At 37.0% G+C, this 14703-nt stretch overlaps 1 protein-coding gene across 1 annotated transcript in view; it reads left to right on the top strand.

The window, feature by feature from the left end:
- Positions 1 to 14703, top strand: part of LOC145694853 (uncharacterized) — a 301347-nt gene that overhangs the window by 224848 nt on the left and 61796 nt on the right. Inside the window, exon 5 of the mRNA XM_081771548.1 lies at positions 2872 to 2981. Coding sequence (XP_081627674.1) covers positions 2872 to 2981 — 110 coding nt within the window. The remainder of the gene's footprint in view (positions 1 to 2871; positions 2982 to 14703) is intronic.

Raw genomic sequence — 14703 nt, forward strand, 5'->3', positions numbered from 1 at the left:
CATTTATTCCATATATATACGAGGAGCAGTCAAATAAAATGGAGGAGAAATGCATAGTGACAACTCACAGGTACACACAGTCATTCATTTATTGCTGTATAAATGAGCGTAGTGAAAGTGTGTTTGTCCAGCATTAGAAATGGAGGCAATCATAGAAAAGCAGAGAGGCGTGGTTCGCTTTTTGGCTGCTGAGGGTATAGGTGATACTCATCGTCACATGTCTGCTGTATATGGCGAACATTACATATCACTAACAAGTGTACAGAGTGGCATAAGAGATTCCGAGAAGGATGCACATCACTACAAGATGATTCGCTCCCAGGATAGGCTCATTGAGCCATTACCCCTGATGTGATTGCGCGGATTGGTGGACTTATCCGGGAAAATTGACGAATCACAGAGGAAGAAATTCGTGTTCAGGCCGGAATTAGCCATGGCTCCCTACATCCCATTATCAAAGAACGCCTGCAGTTTCGAAAAATTTGCGCGAAGTGGTTCCGCGTCAGCTGACTGAGGGACAAAAGATTGACAGAATGGCTTCATGTCTGAGTAGAGACCTGCACGGGCCGGGCTTGGACGGGCCGACTCTGCTATTTCTTTGGGCCGGGCCGGGCTTGGGCGGGCCGACACTGTTATTTCTTTGGGCCGGGCCGAGCTTGGGCTGGCCGACACTGATTTCTCTTCAGGTCGGGCCGGACTGGGGCCGATTAATTGCAATTCTTTAATAATTATTGACTTTCGTTAAACGATAATTGGAATAAAGCCAAACGTTGAAGAAGTGTGTCCGTGAAAAATGTTACAAAGAATGCGATAACTATTTACAGTTTGTGTTGCTTAGCGGCTCCACTTTCACTATAGAGGATTGCAGGCATTATGCGGTAAATTGAGCTCTGACCTTAACCTTCACTGAACTCAAAATATAACAAGAAGGGGTGGGAATGTTTTGCCTGTCGCTAAGCAATATTGCCATCTTCACTTTATGCTAAAAATCAATTAAGTTAGATTTTTGTTACAGGGAATGGTGTTTTTGTTCTCTCGATGACAGGCAAAGTTCTAGAAGGCAATGGTACCATTCGGGAGGCAAGCGTCAGGTTGTGAACCAGAGTTTAGAAAATGTTTCTGAGGGTTAGGTCAAATTTAGTACTAAATTTTGAGAAAGATTGGGGCTCGAGCTATTTTTTTTTTAAAAATTATCGGGCCGGGGTCGGGCCAAAAACTTTTAAAATTTATCGGGCCTGGGCCGGGCTTGGGCCAAGAATTTTTATAAACTTATCGGGCCGGACCGGGCTCGGGCCGAAAATCTTCAAAACTTTTCGGGCCCGGGCTAGGCCGGGCCTAGGTACGTTCGGGCTGGATTGGGCTCGGGCCGAAAAATTCGGCCCGTGCAGGTCTCTATGTCTGAGCATCTGCATCTGCACCACGAGGAAGAATATGAGTTTATGTCCCTTATCGTCACATGGGACGATTGATCCCGAGAGCAAACGGCAAAGCCAACATTGGAAACACCCCAATTCTCCTCCGCCAAAGCCGTTCAGAAAAGTTCCGGTAAAGTCATGATGACCTTCTTCGACTGCAAGATTCCTCTGTTAACTTCCTCGAGCGTGGGGCCACAATCAACGCGAAGTGCTATGAAGACTCTTTGCAAAACTGCCACCATAAAGTCAAAGCGTTCTGGAATGCTGTCGGACGGAATTATCCTTTTGCATGAAAATGCCATCCCCATACTACCAATCTGGTGAGGGATACGCTTCAGAGTTTTGACTGAGGAAACACTACAGCCCTGATCTTTCCCCTTGTGATTTTCTCATTTATGGCGACCGGAAGAAAGACATTCGTGGACATCAGTTTCAGTCAGACGAGGAAGTGCAAGAGTGGTTGAAGTTGTGGATGCGTTAGCGACGTAACTCCTTCTACAAGTCTGGAATTGATCGTCCCGTCTTCCAGTGGCATAAATGTATCTGACAATTATTTTTGAATAAAAACCATTCCATTGGTACTTTTTCGCGTGTGTTCGGTTTTCATTTGATTACCCTCAAATATAAAGTGATAACAAAACAAAGTATAACTTACTTAAAAATTAGTGCACTTTATTAATAAAATATAATGTGCCATATATATTTTCCTCACACCCTTACAATCATATCTCCATTACTTGCTACTTATATCAATCGAAGATAAGCGTGTTGAAGGGATAAGTTCCTCATTTTTTACTGAATGGTCCTAAACTCTGTCAAGAATAAGGAATAAAATACACTCTTTCCGCCCCTCCCAGATTTGGAAAAGTTCCATCATACCTTTCGTACAATTATTTGATTTTCATGCTCTGTTGTATATATTCTTTAAGGCTTTCATAGAATTCCGACAGCTTCGGGTCGAAATCAATCAAAGCTAAGTGATAAATTTACCTCCAGCAGTAAAGGATGAATTAAAAGTGTATGTTTTAAAATATATATGATTCATAGTAACTTCCCTAAAAATAATAATTAAATATAGATATATCTGTTTAAGACTTCAAAACCATCTTCACTTCTTAGGATTAAATAATGCCGAGAATGAGAGGGGTGAAGATGTTCCTTGCCCACGATTTTGAATATATATATATTAGGATGATCAACGTAGTTCTTATTTTCAACATTCCATCTCTGAATACGGCTTTGTTTACTTTATAAAAATAAAAGGGAACAAATACAAAAAATGATAACCCATCCACATTTCATCCAAACAAACATAATTGTAGAATTACAGCAATAAAACAGCTTTCTTACACTTATCTGTATTGAAATCTTAAACATATTTTTGTAAATTTATCTAAACATATTCTGTAAATTTATCTTTATTTCAAAACTGGATTCTTTCTTTTTATTCCTCTAGGTTATTGACATTGAAGTGGAATTAACGGCCAACCACTGGGGTCGCTTTGAGCTTTATTTATGTCCAAACAATAACCCCCGACAGGTTGTAACCCAAGAATGTTTTGACAGGTAAGCTTATGTAAAGTTATCTTATCATATAGTATTTATAGTATATTAGTTCTTATATTATGAATGTGCACGATGATTACTTGTGCCATCTTATTTACCCGTAATTTATTACAACCGACAGCTACGAAACATTTTCTTCCTCTTAATGATTTTTAGCGGTTTTTTCATTTGCATACGTATGATTGATGGCTCCATTATAATAGGTTAAAAGTAACGAGTGAAAAATTACCGTAGGCTCTGCATCTGATTACAAGCTTCATGGCGGATGCTACAAAAAGTAAGAACAAAATTGTATGAATGTATTCCTCATTAGAGCACACGCCTAATTTTAATGGCTTTTCTTGCGGTTCATTTATACATTACGTATTGCATGCAATGACTGTGTTCTTGTTGCCATATTCTTATAGTAGAATTTTCAAACTTCTAGGACCTGTTGTTACAAGAAATATTTCTACAGAGTTATTACAAATGGTTGATCCCATTTCATAAATTCACTGTAGCTTTATTGCCACTAAAATTTGCAGACGTATTGAAAACACCACAAATTGTCTATATAAGTTATTGTCTATATATTGCTATTACATCTCACTTTGTCATCAGGCGTCAGGGCTTATTGCAATTGCAAGCGGTAAGGCTTCTGCTTCAATCGTTTTTATAACATCTTCTAAATAGTAATATGTGAAATGTTCAGCTTTATGTTTGCTCTGTTCTTCAACTTCTGTGGGCTTCGTGGAAAACCTGCTCAGCCGCGCTCAACCGTTTCTCACTGTACACCGACCAGTTGATTTCACCTTACAGAGACATCCTGAAGCTGTAAACTGTGTATGCTATCGCAAAATGGACTTGGCAGTTCGTGGATCCTTATTTGGAAGTATCGTTCCACTGTTAGGACAGACTGATGTAAATGAAACTGGAGCACAACATAAACCTTCTCTGTACCTGTCGCCATCTTGAATAAATGGTCACTGCTATGCTCTCGTGGTAGTTTTTCAACACGTTTCCAAAGTTTTGTGACAATATGTCCAATAATAAAGCTACAGTAAATTTATGAAATCGAGTCAATCATTTGTAATAACCAAGTATAAACTTAAAGGTTTACAATGGACTAAATCCCCGCAGAACTTCAATAATAAACGAAAACTCGTAGCTTCAATGTCGAATAAGTCAAGATTATTTAATAAAGGAAATTGATATACACTCATTGGGGGCTTTTGAAGGAAGTCACATCAGTAAGAATCACTGGCGCAAATCCCGGGGGGATGAGGGGTATATGTCCCTCCAATTTTGGAACTGATGGGAACTGTCCCCCAATAATCCGATTTGAAATGTGTTTTTTGGAAGAAAAAAATGTGATGATTTGCGTCCGATTGCCACAAAGGAAAGTGAGATGAAATTGATGTCCCCCCAGAATAAGCCTCAAATCTGTCCGCCTCTCAATGTTGAAGACAACTCTGCTCCCTGATCCTCCATAGCATTGTTTTTCAACGTCACAATTATTTTGAGCATCGTTTAACCCAAAAAATAGTCTTACTTGCCCCCTCCTCCAATGTTGAAGACAGATTTGTGCCGCTGGTAAGAATTACAATTTTATCTGTACAACTTAAAAGAAGAAATCTTATCTAATGTTGTGTAATTGTATACAACAATTAGGTAAATTTTATTAGGCTTTAGTGAAGGTAATCCATCATCTCTTTTTCCATTGAGGCGAAACCATCACTGTGGAACGTTACAGTGTTGAACTACATGAAAGACACTGCAAACTTCTCCTCAATTAGCGAGCACTGGGTAATAGAAACGTAATAGAATTGTCTACATAGTCTTTACAAAGTAGTATATATAGTCTTTCTAGAATGGTATATATAGTCTTAATAACTGACACGGCCAAACGGACATTTCAATTGCAAAAACCTAATATTTATAATGTAACTGTTAAAAAAGTAATATTATAGTAAGTAATGTATTACTTTTGCTTTAAAACTGTATAAATATCGAATTATTCGTGTCGTCATTTCATCCACACAATAAAATGCTTAACAATAACCGTTTATTATTAAATACACTTTGAGATAATAGAAAAATTTCTATTGTTTACTGTGGTGCCATGGCTGTGATTCAATTCTTGTGAGCAGAGCCAGTGAAATTCATAGAACAATGAATGTAGTTTATGGAAATAAATCTATATCGAAGACAACTGTAAAGAATTGGGTACAAATGTTCCGAGAGGGTCTGTTGCACACTACAGAGTTTCCACGTCCAGACAGGGACATGCCATCATCAGTGATGACCTCGTACCGAGAATTGACATTATCATACACAAAAATCGGCGGATGAATGTACGTTCGCTGGCCATAGAGTTTATTATTTCGCGCGGTACAATGTACAATATCGTTTAGAATAAGCTGTTGTATCGTAAAGTGTGTACAGAATGGTCCCACGAGTTCTTCCTGAAGACCAAAAGCGTCTTCACATGGGTGCATCTCTGCAGTACCTGTACCGATGTGCCGAAGATGGTAATGACTTTCTTCAGCGCTTTGTGGCAGAGGACGGAACATGGTGTCGCCATTTCGAACCGTCAATCAAAGCAGTCACAGAGCAGCAGAGGCATCTGTCATTGCTAAAAGCGAAGAAAATGAAACAACCACCAACCGACAAGATTATACTTATGACATTTTTCAACCATCAGGGACCATTGTTGTTAGAGCTCAAACAACCTTGTATCATGCTGAAGGCAGAGCGCTAAACCGCGACGCTCAACAAACTGCATGTGATCATACGAAGAAAACGTCCAGGAATGCTAACGTCTGTGTCATCGTTCTTCATGACACCATTCGTCCGCATGTGGCGGGCATTGTTCAGAAGGCATTAAGAAATATATGATGCGAAGTTCTGCTGTGAAGACGATGAGGTGAAAGCTGTAATATTTCAGTGATGTAATATTTCAGTGCACAGCCGAAATTATTCTTCTTGGCTGGAGTTTGACTCCTAGTGAAGCAGTGGGACGACACTCTCAAGCACAAAGGTGACTACTAACCCCCAACATCTGTTACATTTTTAACCTTTAGTATTTTGTGCTTTCTGTTGTGCATGTGTCGTGCTCTCTGTGTTGGCCTGTTTTTCCGTTTTCCATAAAGGGCAGGTTTCATTTGGGTATGTATTGTATATAAACAACTCAGTTTTTTTTGTACACTTATCACTTTCCTCTACAATAACGAAAAACGATTTTTTTTTGTTATTTTCTAATATATAGCGGCGAATTAACCTTGGGGAGCCAAATCATAGTAGATTATGTATAATCAACATAAAAATTCGACAATATATTAGTGAAGTTATATTTAGTCAATAAAAACAGATTACTTTAAAATATAAATATTTATTCTGCTCTTGTTCTCTCTATATAAATATGATTTACATTTCTTTGCTCCTTTCATAGTCTCATCGTAAATTACACATGGATAATGCAGACTATTATGTTATATTTAATCTCCTTCCGACCAATAGTACACCATAAGAACCAGGAAAACAAATAAGATTTATTATAATACGAAGAACCTTGTTTCTGACAACACGTGCTTCGAGTTTGACATTTACGATCGTTGATTAAGCGTCTCAGAGAGATACAGCGGTAACCTTAAGCTTTGAATTGTCAATACAGAAATAAATAAAAGATTGATTAGTGCTTGTGTAGTAGCACCTACTAGTTATGGCATGAAAAGTATTCTACTTTCTTAGTAATTATTGAGGTAACTGATGGGATAAACTAAATTATTGATGTTCATTACTGGAAAAGCTAAATCTGTTTGCTAAAAAATATTTATATCCGGATATTTAGAAATAAAATATACTAGCCACCACACTAAAACTTCTTCTTCTTCTTTTTTTTTTTTTTTTTATACAGAGAATCATAGATCATGCATAATGTAAAGTAGTGGTTCCCAATCCTGTTTACCTGGAGCCCTCTTCGTGAACACTACACACTTTACGTCCCCCCTTACCCGCTTGTTTGTCATACATGTTTTTTGTTTAACTCCTAAGATTTCAGATACAGTATTGAATTTTCAAACTTTCACTAATAATAATAATAGACTCTCTTGACTTTTGAAAACTATTCTAATGCAGTATTATTTGTTAACCAGGCTCCTAATGAAACCACAGTTCATACTCAAAAATTATTTTGTGTGTGTGTATGTAAATAACTCCCTCTTTGTTACGGCATTTGTAATTACGAATGTAGTTTCTTGCTGTCGGTAGTACGCGTCCTCTTGCTCGCTCCTCACGCCCCCAGACTGGGAACCATTGATCTAGAGGAATCATTCGAAATTGAACGAAATATGACATCAGAATACCCTTTCTTTCTCGATGAAGGTTCACGGGAGAAACACAATAGGCAATGAGAAAGCTACGGTAAGACAAGGGCAGCGTGCGAATAATGAAGGCTTATACGAACGGTATGCCTTCAGGACAATCGACCCTATCATATTTTCTTCCACTCGCTAAGATTTGCTATTATTGGGATCATGTCATAAGATTATAATGTCAGTGCGTTCATCCTTCCGTCCGAAAAGAAGACAACAGAGAACGTCTAAATTAACTTAAACACCATGGACAGACAAGAAACATCTCGGAACAATTTTCTTTCTTTCTTACATAGCATAGGAAGATAAGGCAACATCCAGAAGCAAGCCGATTTCTATCTTAATAAAAACTATCAGATGTAATCACAATTCCTTGGGTAGAATGATATAATGCAAGTGACTCAGTGGAGCCCCAAGAACCTCAGTGGATGACAAATAAAAATAATAAGAGTGACTCAGTGGAGCTCCAAGAGTCTCAGCGAAGGTCAAAATAAAATGATACGGATGACTCAATAATGTCCCAAGAACCTCAGTGGAGGACAAATAAAAATAATAAGAGTTACTCAGTGAAACTCCAAGAGTCTCAGCGAAGGTCAAAATAAAATGATACGGATGACTCAATAATGTCCCAAGAACCTCAGTGGAAGACAAATAAAAATAATAAGAGTGACTCAGTGGAGCTCTGAGAACCTCAGTGGAGGACAAATAAAAATAATAAGAGTGACTCAGTGAAACTCCAAGAGTCTCAGTGAAGGTCAAAATAAAATGATACGGATGACTCAATGATGTCCCAAGAACCTCAGTGGAGGACAAATAAAAATAATAAGAGTGACTCAGTGGAGCTCCAAGAGTCTCAGCGAAGGTCAAAATAAAATGATACGGATGACTCAATAATGTCCCAAGAATCTCAGTGGAAGACAAATAAAAATAATAAGAGTGACTCAGTGGAGCTCTAAGAGTCTCAGCGAAGGTCAAAATAAAATGATACGGATGACTCAATGATGCCCCAAGAGCCTCAGTAAAGGACAAATAAAAATAATAAGAGTGACTCAGTGAAACTCCAAGAGTCTCAGCGAAGGTCAAAATAAAATGATACGGATGACTCAATGATGTCCCAAGAACCTCAGTGGAGGACAAATAAAAATAATAAGAGTGACTCAGTGGAGCACCAAGAGTCTCAGCGAAGGCCAAAATAAAATGATACGGATGACTCAATAATGTCCCAAGAACCTCAGTGGAAGACAAATAAAAATAATAAGAGTGACTCAGTGGAGCTCTGAGAATCTCAGTGGAGGACAAATAAAAATAATAAGAGTTACTCAGTGAAACTCCAAGAGTCTCAGCGAAGGTCAAAATAAAATGATACGGATGACTCAATGATGTCCCAAGAACCTCAGTGGAAGACAAATAAAAATAATAAGAGTGACTCAGTGGAGCTCTGAGAACCTCAGTGGAGGACAAATAAAAATAATAAGAGTTACTCAGTGAAACTCCAAGAGTCTCAGCGAAGGTCAAAATAAAATGATACGGATGACTCAATGATGTCCCAAGAACCTCAGTGGAGGACAAATAAAAATAATAAGAGTGACTCAGTGGAGCTCCAAGAGTCTCAGCGAAGGTCAAAATAAAATGATACGGATGACTCAATAATGTCCCAAGAACCTCAGTGGAAGACAAATAAAAATAATAAGAGTGACTCAGTGGAGCTCCAAGAGTCTCAGCGAAGGTCAAAATAAAATGATACGGATGACTGAATGATGCCCCAAGAGCCTCAGTAAAGGACAAATAAAAATAATAAGAGTGACTCAGTGAAACTCCAAGAGTCTCAGCGAAGGTCAAAATAAAATGATACGGATGACTCAATAATGTCCCAAGAACCTCAGTGGAAGACAAATAAAAATAGTAAGAGTGACTCAGTGGAGCTCTGAGAACCTCAGTGGAGGACAAATAAAAATAATAAGAGTTACTCAGTGAAACTCCAAGAGTCTCAGCGAAGGTCAAAATAAAATGATACGGATGACTCAATGATGTCCCAAGAACCTCAGATGAGGACAAATAAAAATAATAAGAGTGACTCAGTGGAGCACCAAGAGTCTCAGCGAAGGCCAAAATAAAATGATACGGATGACTCAATAATGTCCCAAGAACCTCAGTGGAAGACAAATAAAAATAATAAGAGTGACTCAGTGGAGCTCTGAGAACCTCAGTGGAGGACAAATAAAAATAATAAGAGTTACTCAGTGAAACTCCAAGAGTCTCAGCGAAGGTCAAAATAAAATGATACGGATGACTCAATGATGTCCCAAGAACCTCAGTGGAGGACAAATAAAAATAATAAGAGTGACTCAGTGGAGCTCTGAGAACCTCAGTGGAGGACAAATAAAAATAATAAGAGTGACTCAGTGAAACTCCAAGAGTCTCAGCGAAGGTCAAAATAAAATGATACGGATGACTCAATAATGTCCCAAGAACCTCAGTGGAAGACAAATAAAAATAATAAGAGTGACTCAGTGGAGCTCTGAGAACCTCAGTGGAGGACAAATAAAAATAATAAGAGTTACTCAGTGAAACTCCAAGAGTCTCAGCGAAGGTCAAAATAAAATGATACGGATGACTCAATGATGTCCCAAGAACCTCAGTGGAGGACAATAAAAATAATAAGAGTGACTCAGTGGAGCTCCAAGAGTCTCAGCGAAGGTCAAAATAAAATGATACGGATGACTCAATAATTTCCCAAGAACCTCAGTGGAAGACAAATAAAAATAATAAGAGTGACTCAGTGTAGCTCCAAGAGTCTCAGCGAAGGTCAAAATAAAATGATACGGATGACTGAATGATGCCCCAAGAGCCTCAGTAAAGGACAAATAAAAATAATAAGAGTGACTCAGTGAAACTCCAAGAGTCTCAGCGAAGGTCAAAATAAAATGATACGGATGACTCAATGATGTCCCAAGAACCTCAGTGGAGGACAAATAAAAATAATAAGAGTGACTCAGTGGAGCTCCAAGAGTCTCAGTGAAGGCCAAAATAAAATTGCATGGGTTACTTAGTGGAACTCCAAGAGCTTCAAGTGTATTGCGAAATAAAATAATACGGTAACTCAGTGGAGCCCCAGCGGCTATTTTGTCGTTGGCGATGTGTTGAAGAATTTGTGTAGAAAAATTTTAATCTGTCTCCCATCGATAATATGCTGTTCCTAACCACTGAAAGATTAACTTATGTAAGTATACAACAAATAATAATAAGTCTTTTTGCTGTTATTTCGTGTCTTAAATCAGGATTTTTGTGCTCTTTGAGAGGTGCTAGGCCTATAGTTCTGAATAATGGCGTAGTAGGATAAAATCAGGACATCAACAGTCGGAGAGAACCCGGTAGTACAGCGTAAATCTGAGAAGTTTAGATACAGTGTCTTAACTGTAAATGATGGGCACACGAAGCTTGTAGCAATGTGGATAAATATGATGAAACTTCTATTTATGATTTTTGTTCTTAGATTTGACAAAATCGTGACCTGAAGTTATTTTTTTTTTTTTTTTGTTATTGGTCTAATATAATCTATCCTCTAAATTTTCCGTACTTTTTAAGCTCACATATTTTTTCAGTCGTATTGATTCTTACTGTACTAGTTCTTGGAATAATTACATATTTCTCTTGTAAAAGAATTTTTTTTTATAATTACTTTATATGTACCAAGTTTTGTCCGACCTGGTCAGACAAAACCGGGTTTGTGCATATCCTTCATAAAATGTTTTTGCTCTCAAAATTTACCAGCTTTTTCCACTGAAATAAACATTTTTGTGTCAATAACAAATCTATTTAGCATAACTAATTCAAGCTATACTACCCATATAGATGCTGAGTAACAAGCAAAAACATTTTGGGTCCCGGTTTTGTTCGACTTTCCCCTACATTTTTATATTAATCTTTATACTGATAACAGAAAACGAATGTTTGGACTCTGTTGTTTTTGTAAGAGTTATAATGATTATCCCAGCTGAATTCGTTAATGAACTCAATCTGTCAACGGGTAACGGTGACTTCAACGATGTCTGTTAATTATCCCACACATGGAAGTATGTGTGTTTCTTAGGGCCATGTTAATTGACTTATATTTTTTTTTGTAATTGATAGCTCGAGCGATTATGTCAGCTTGACTTCGTTATTTTAATTAATCCGTTTATATCTTTACGGGTAACGGCGACTTTAACGGCACCTACTCATATCCTATGTCCCACACGTAAAAAAAATATATATACACAACGCATGATACTCTTTACTGCACTTACCAGATTTTACTTATGGATACTGGAACAGTAGCAAAATATTTAGTGTTCTCCAGAGGACAGGAATATCTGAAGAAATTCACTCTACTGAGGTTTTACATAGCTAGGGAAAGAATGTGCTAATATCATCAAGATTTCTATGGAGTTTAAAGAAACAATTTCAACTGAAGGTTTCCAAATTGAAATGATAACGTAAGTTATGCAAGAAAGATACATCACATTCCATAAATCAACATATTTGAACTTCACCCACAAATTTTAAAGTTTATGTGCTACAAACGGTACAACCTGCATCAAGAATTTCATATTATATTACAAATTAGATCAACCTTAAGTCACAATGTAAAATTTCTTCCCTTCTTTTCTTACTAAATATTTTTATTTGTAAATAGCAGAATACCCGTTCTTCACACGGGGAGAATACGCTTCATTTTGTACATAAAGGGCTGAATTTGGATTTAAACGTCATCGGAAGTGTCACTGTTCATCTCGGCCACACCGAGAACTATGGATTTGACATTAGTATATGTCATTTTGGATGATTTTTAAATATCTCCTTCCCTCTAAATTCTACTGTCAAAGTGAAATGACAAAACCATCCCAGGCCCGAACCTCATCTATGTTGAAAATTTGATCGAGATCGTTCGGGTGATTCAAGAGGTACGTGAGGTACGTAGTCACAAACGTAGATTATATATATATATATATATATATATATATATATATATATATATATATATATATATATATATATATATATATATATATATATATATTTGTGTGTATTTGTTGAACCTCAGCGATTCTTTTCAGCATTGAGGCTATACTAGATTTGAACCGAAAGTCTAAGGTGGAATCCAAACCAGCGTAATCATTGGCGTCCGCGACGGGGGCCAAAGGTGATAGATACACTCCCCTGAATTTTCAAAAAGGATTCAGTTCATGCAAGTACTTTTCAAGACATAATAATTTGTTCTCACATACCATAGTACTTTATATTAAATAACTATAATTTATATACTACAGTTAATAAGGATATCTGCTTAAATAATTATTGTTTTATGCAGTATTATGTATTATGTGTATGCGTGCATCAAAGTGTCTATATTCACGACTATTATTGCGTCAGTCTTTCATGACTCTCTTCCTGAAATCGGTGCTTTATCCCTGCTTGGAATAGTCTTTGTTTTGTCGGAGAAGATACTGCAGGCGCCCCTGACTGGGGCTCTATCTAATGCTCTCTCACTGGAAATAGAACCCGGGACCCAGTGTACTGAACTCAAACGCACTAGCCACTAGAGCATGGATGTTTCCATTTCGTTCCTCCTTTACATCTGGAACATATTAATTTGTAATATGACAAGAAACTAAAGGACAATGAAAACAGTTTGTGATAGTTAAAAAAGAGAGGGAAGCCATTCCTTAAGCAAAAGTTTCCTATACTGGGTAAACTGATCACTATAATTGTATGTACAAGTTGTATCCACGTAGAACTACATATTGCTTTTTTCACCTTTCATGGAAATTATGAAATCCAATTGCAAAGACTAAATATACCAACATTCAAATGGGTATTTAAAAAAGAAACACAAATTATATTGCATCAAACATTAAAAAAAATTAAAATACGTTTATGAAAATAGAACATGATCATTGAAGCCACTTACCTAAAATCATCGTCGAAGAAAATCATCTACCACAACCACACTTTACAGATTTGTTTCCAGAAAAATTAATTATGTCAATTTGTAATGTTATAAATAAAACATTCATGCTCGAAATAAATCATGACATCCGTTTTTTTTTTCATAAAATCGTCAGAAGCAAACTCAATTCAGATCATTAAATAAGTCTTTCTGGAAGTTCGTGAGATAATAGCATAATGCCGTCTATTAACTTGTAAATGAAACATTCTTTTATGAAAACCAAACATTCAACCGTTATCGTGAAATTCATGTAAAAAAAAAAAAAAAGAAAAGAAAAGAAAAAAAAGAAAAGAAAAAAAGAAAAAAATCACCAATAAACTTTTACTTCGTTTATAAACAAAAATTATAAATTAAGAAATCTTAATTTTCAGGGAATAATGGATATTTAAATAAATTAGAAGAAGAAATCTGTAAAATCAAGCCATTAGTATTGATAATTCATTTGAAAGAAAAAGTGCAGGTTTACTTTTGACACACCTCTCGAAATAATTGTTGGAAAAACGTAATTCTTTTACTAGTTTCCTTCTTATCGTTCTCTGAAAGATTTGCCCTGGGCAACATGAAAATGTCTCACTTGGCATAGATAAAATTCAAGAGGGCAAACAGAAGTAATTGTTGAAAAATTACAGTTCTTTTACGATTTGGATTCCAATACGACCTCCAAAAAGTACGAATGTTATCTAACCGAATCAGTGCAGGGCGAAACTGGTGGGCTTATCGGCGTTGGTGGTTATACGCATAAGCGAGGATAGTAAAAACAAGTCGGTTTTGGAAATGATAGGATTTTCAATAACACTAGTCATGGTTCCATACTAGTAAGGCTCCACTTGTAAACATAAAATACGACTTCTGTACACCACACAGAAATACACCAACGGTTGTAAATAACATCTAATAGAGTCATCTTTCATATGTACTCACTTATTTTATCCGTTGTAAAGCACTTGTAGTGATTTTACTAGTAACCTTATGCTTGTAAACCTTAAGTACGGCTGTATTAGTTTGTATTCAATTATGTCACCTCCAAAATTTATTTCTTATACATACATGCGTTCCACGAATAACACTAAGGTCCACCTCCTGAAGAAACGAAGGCAGATAGAAACATGAAACATTTTGGAACTTTCAAGGAACTTAAAAGGCAACATTATGCTGAGAAGGAGAATCCCCCACAAGGGGGGCTAAAGGGGGTTACTGGGGGTAACTCAAACATTTTAAATAGCAACCCCCATCGTGTGGTACCTCGTTTGAAAGGTAATCACGAGTAAAGACCACTTGTGAAAATTGTAAGTCGCTAGCGTGTCCGTAGCCAACATGGCGGCCATCCGTAAAGGACGGACGAAGTGCGTTCAACGAATAACACTAAAGTTCGTCTCCAGAA

The sequence above is a fragment of the Thermobia domestica genome, chromosome 9 (genome assembly GCF_964235325.1).
Source record: "Thermobia domestica chromosome 9, izTheDome1.hap1.1, whole genome shotgun sequence".
Lineage (NCBI taxonomy): Eukaryota > Metazoa > Arthropoda > Insecta > Zygentoma > Lepismatidae > Thermobia > Thermobia domestica.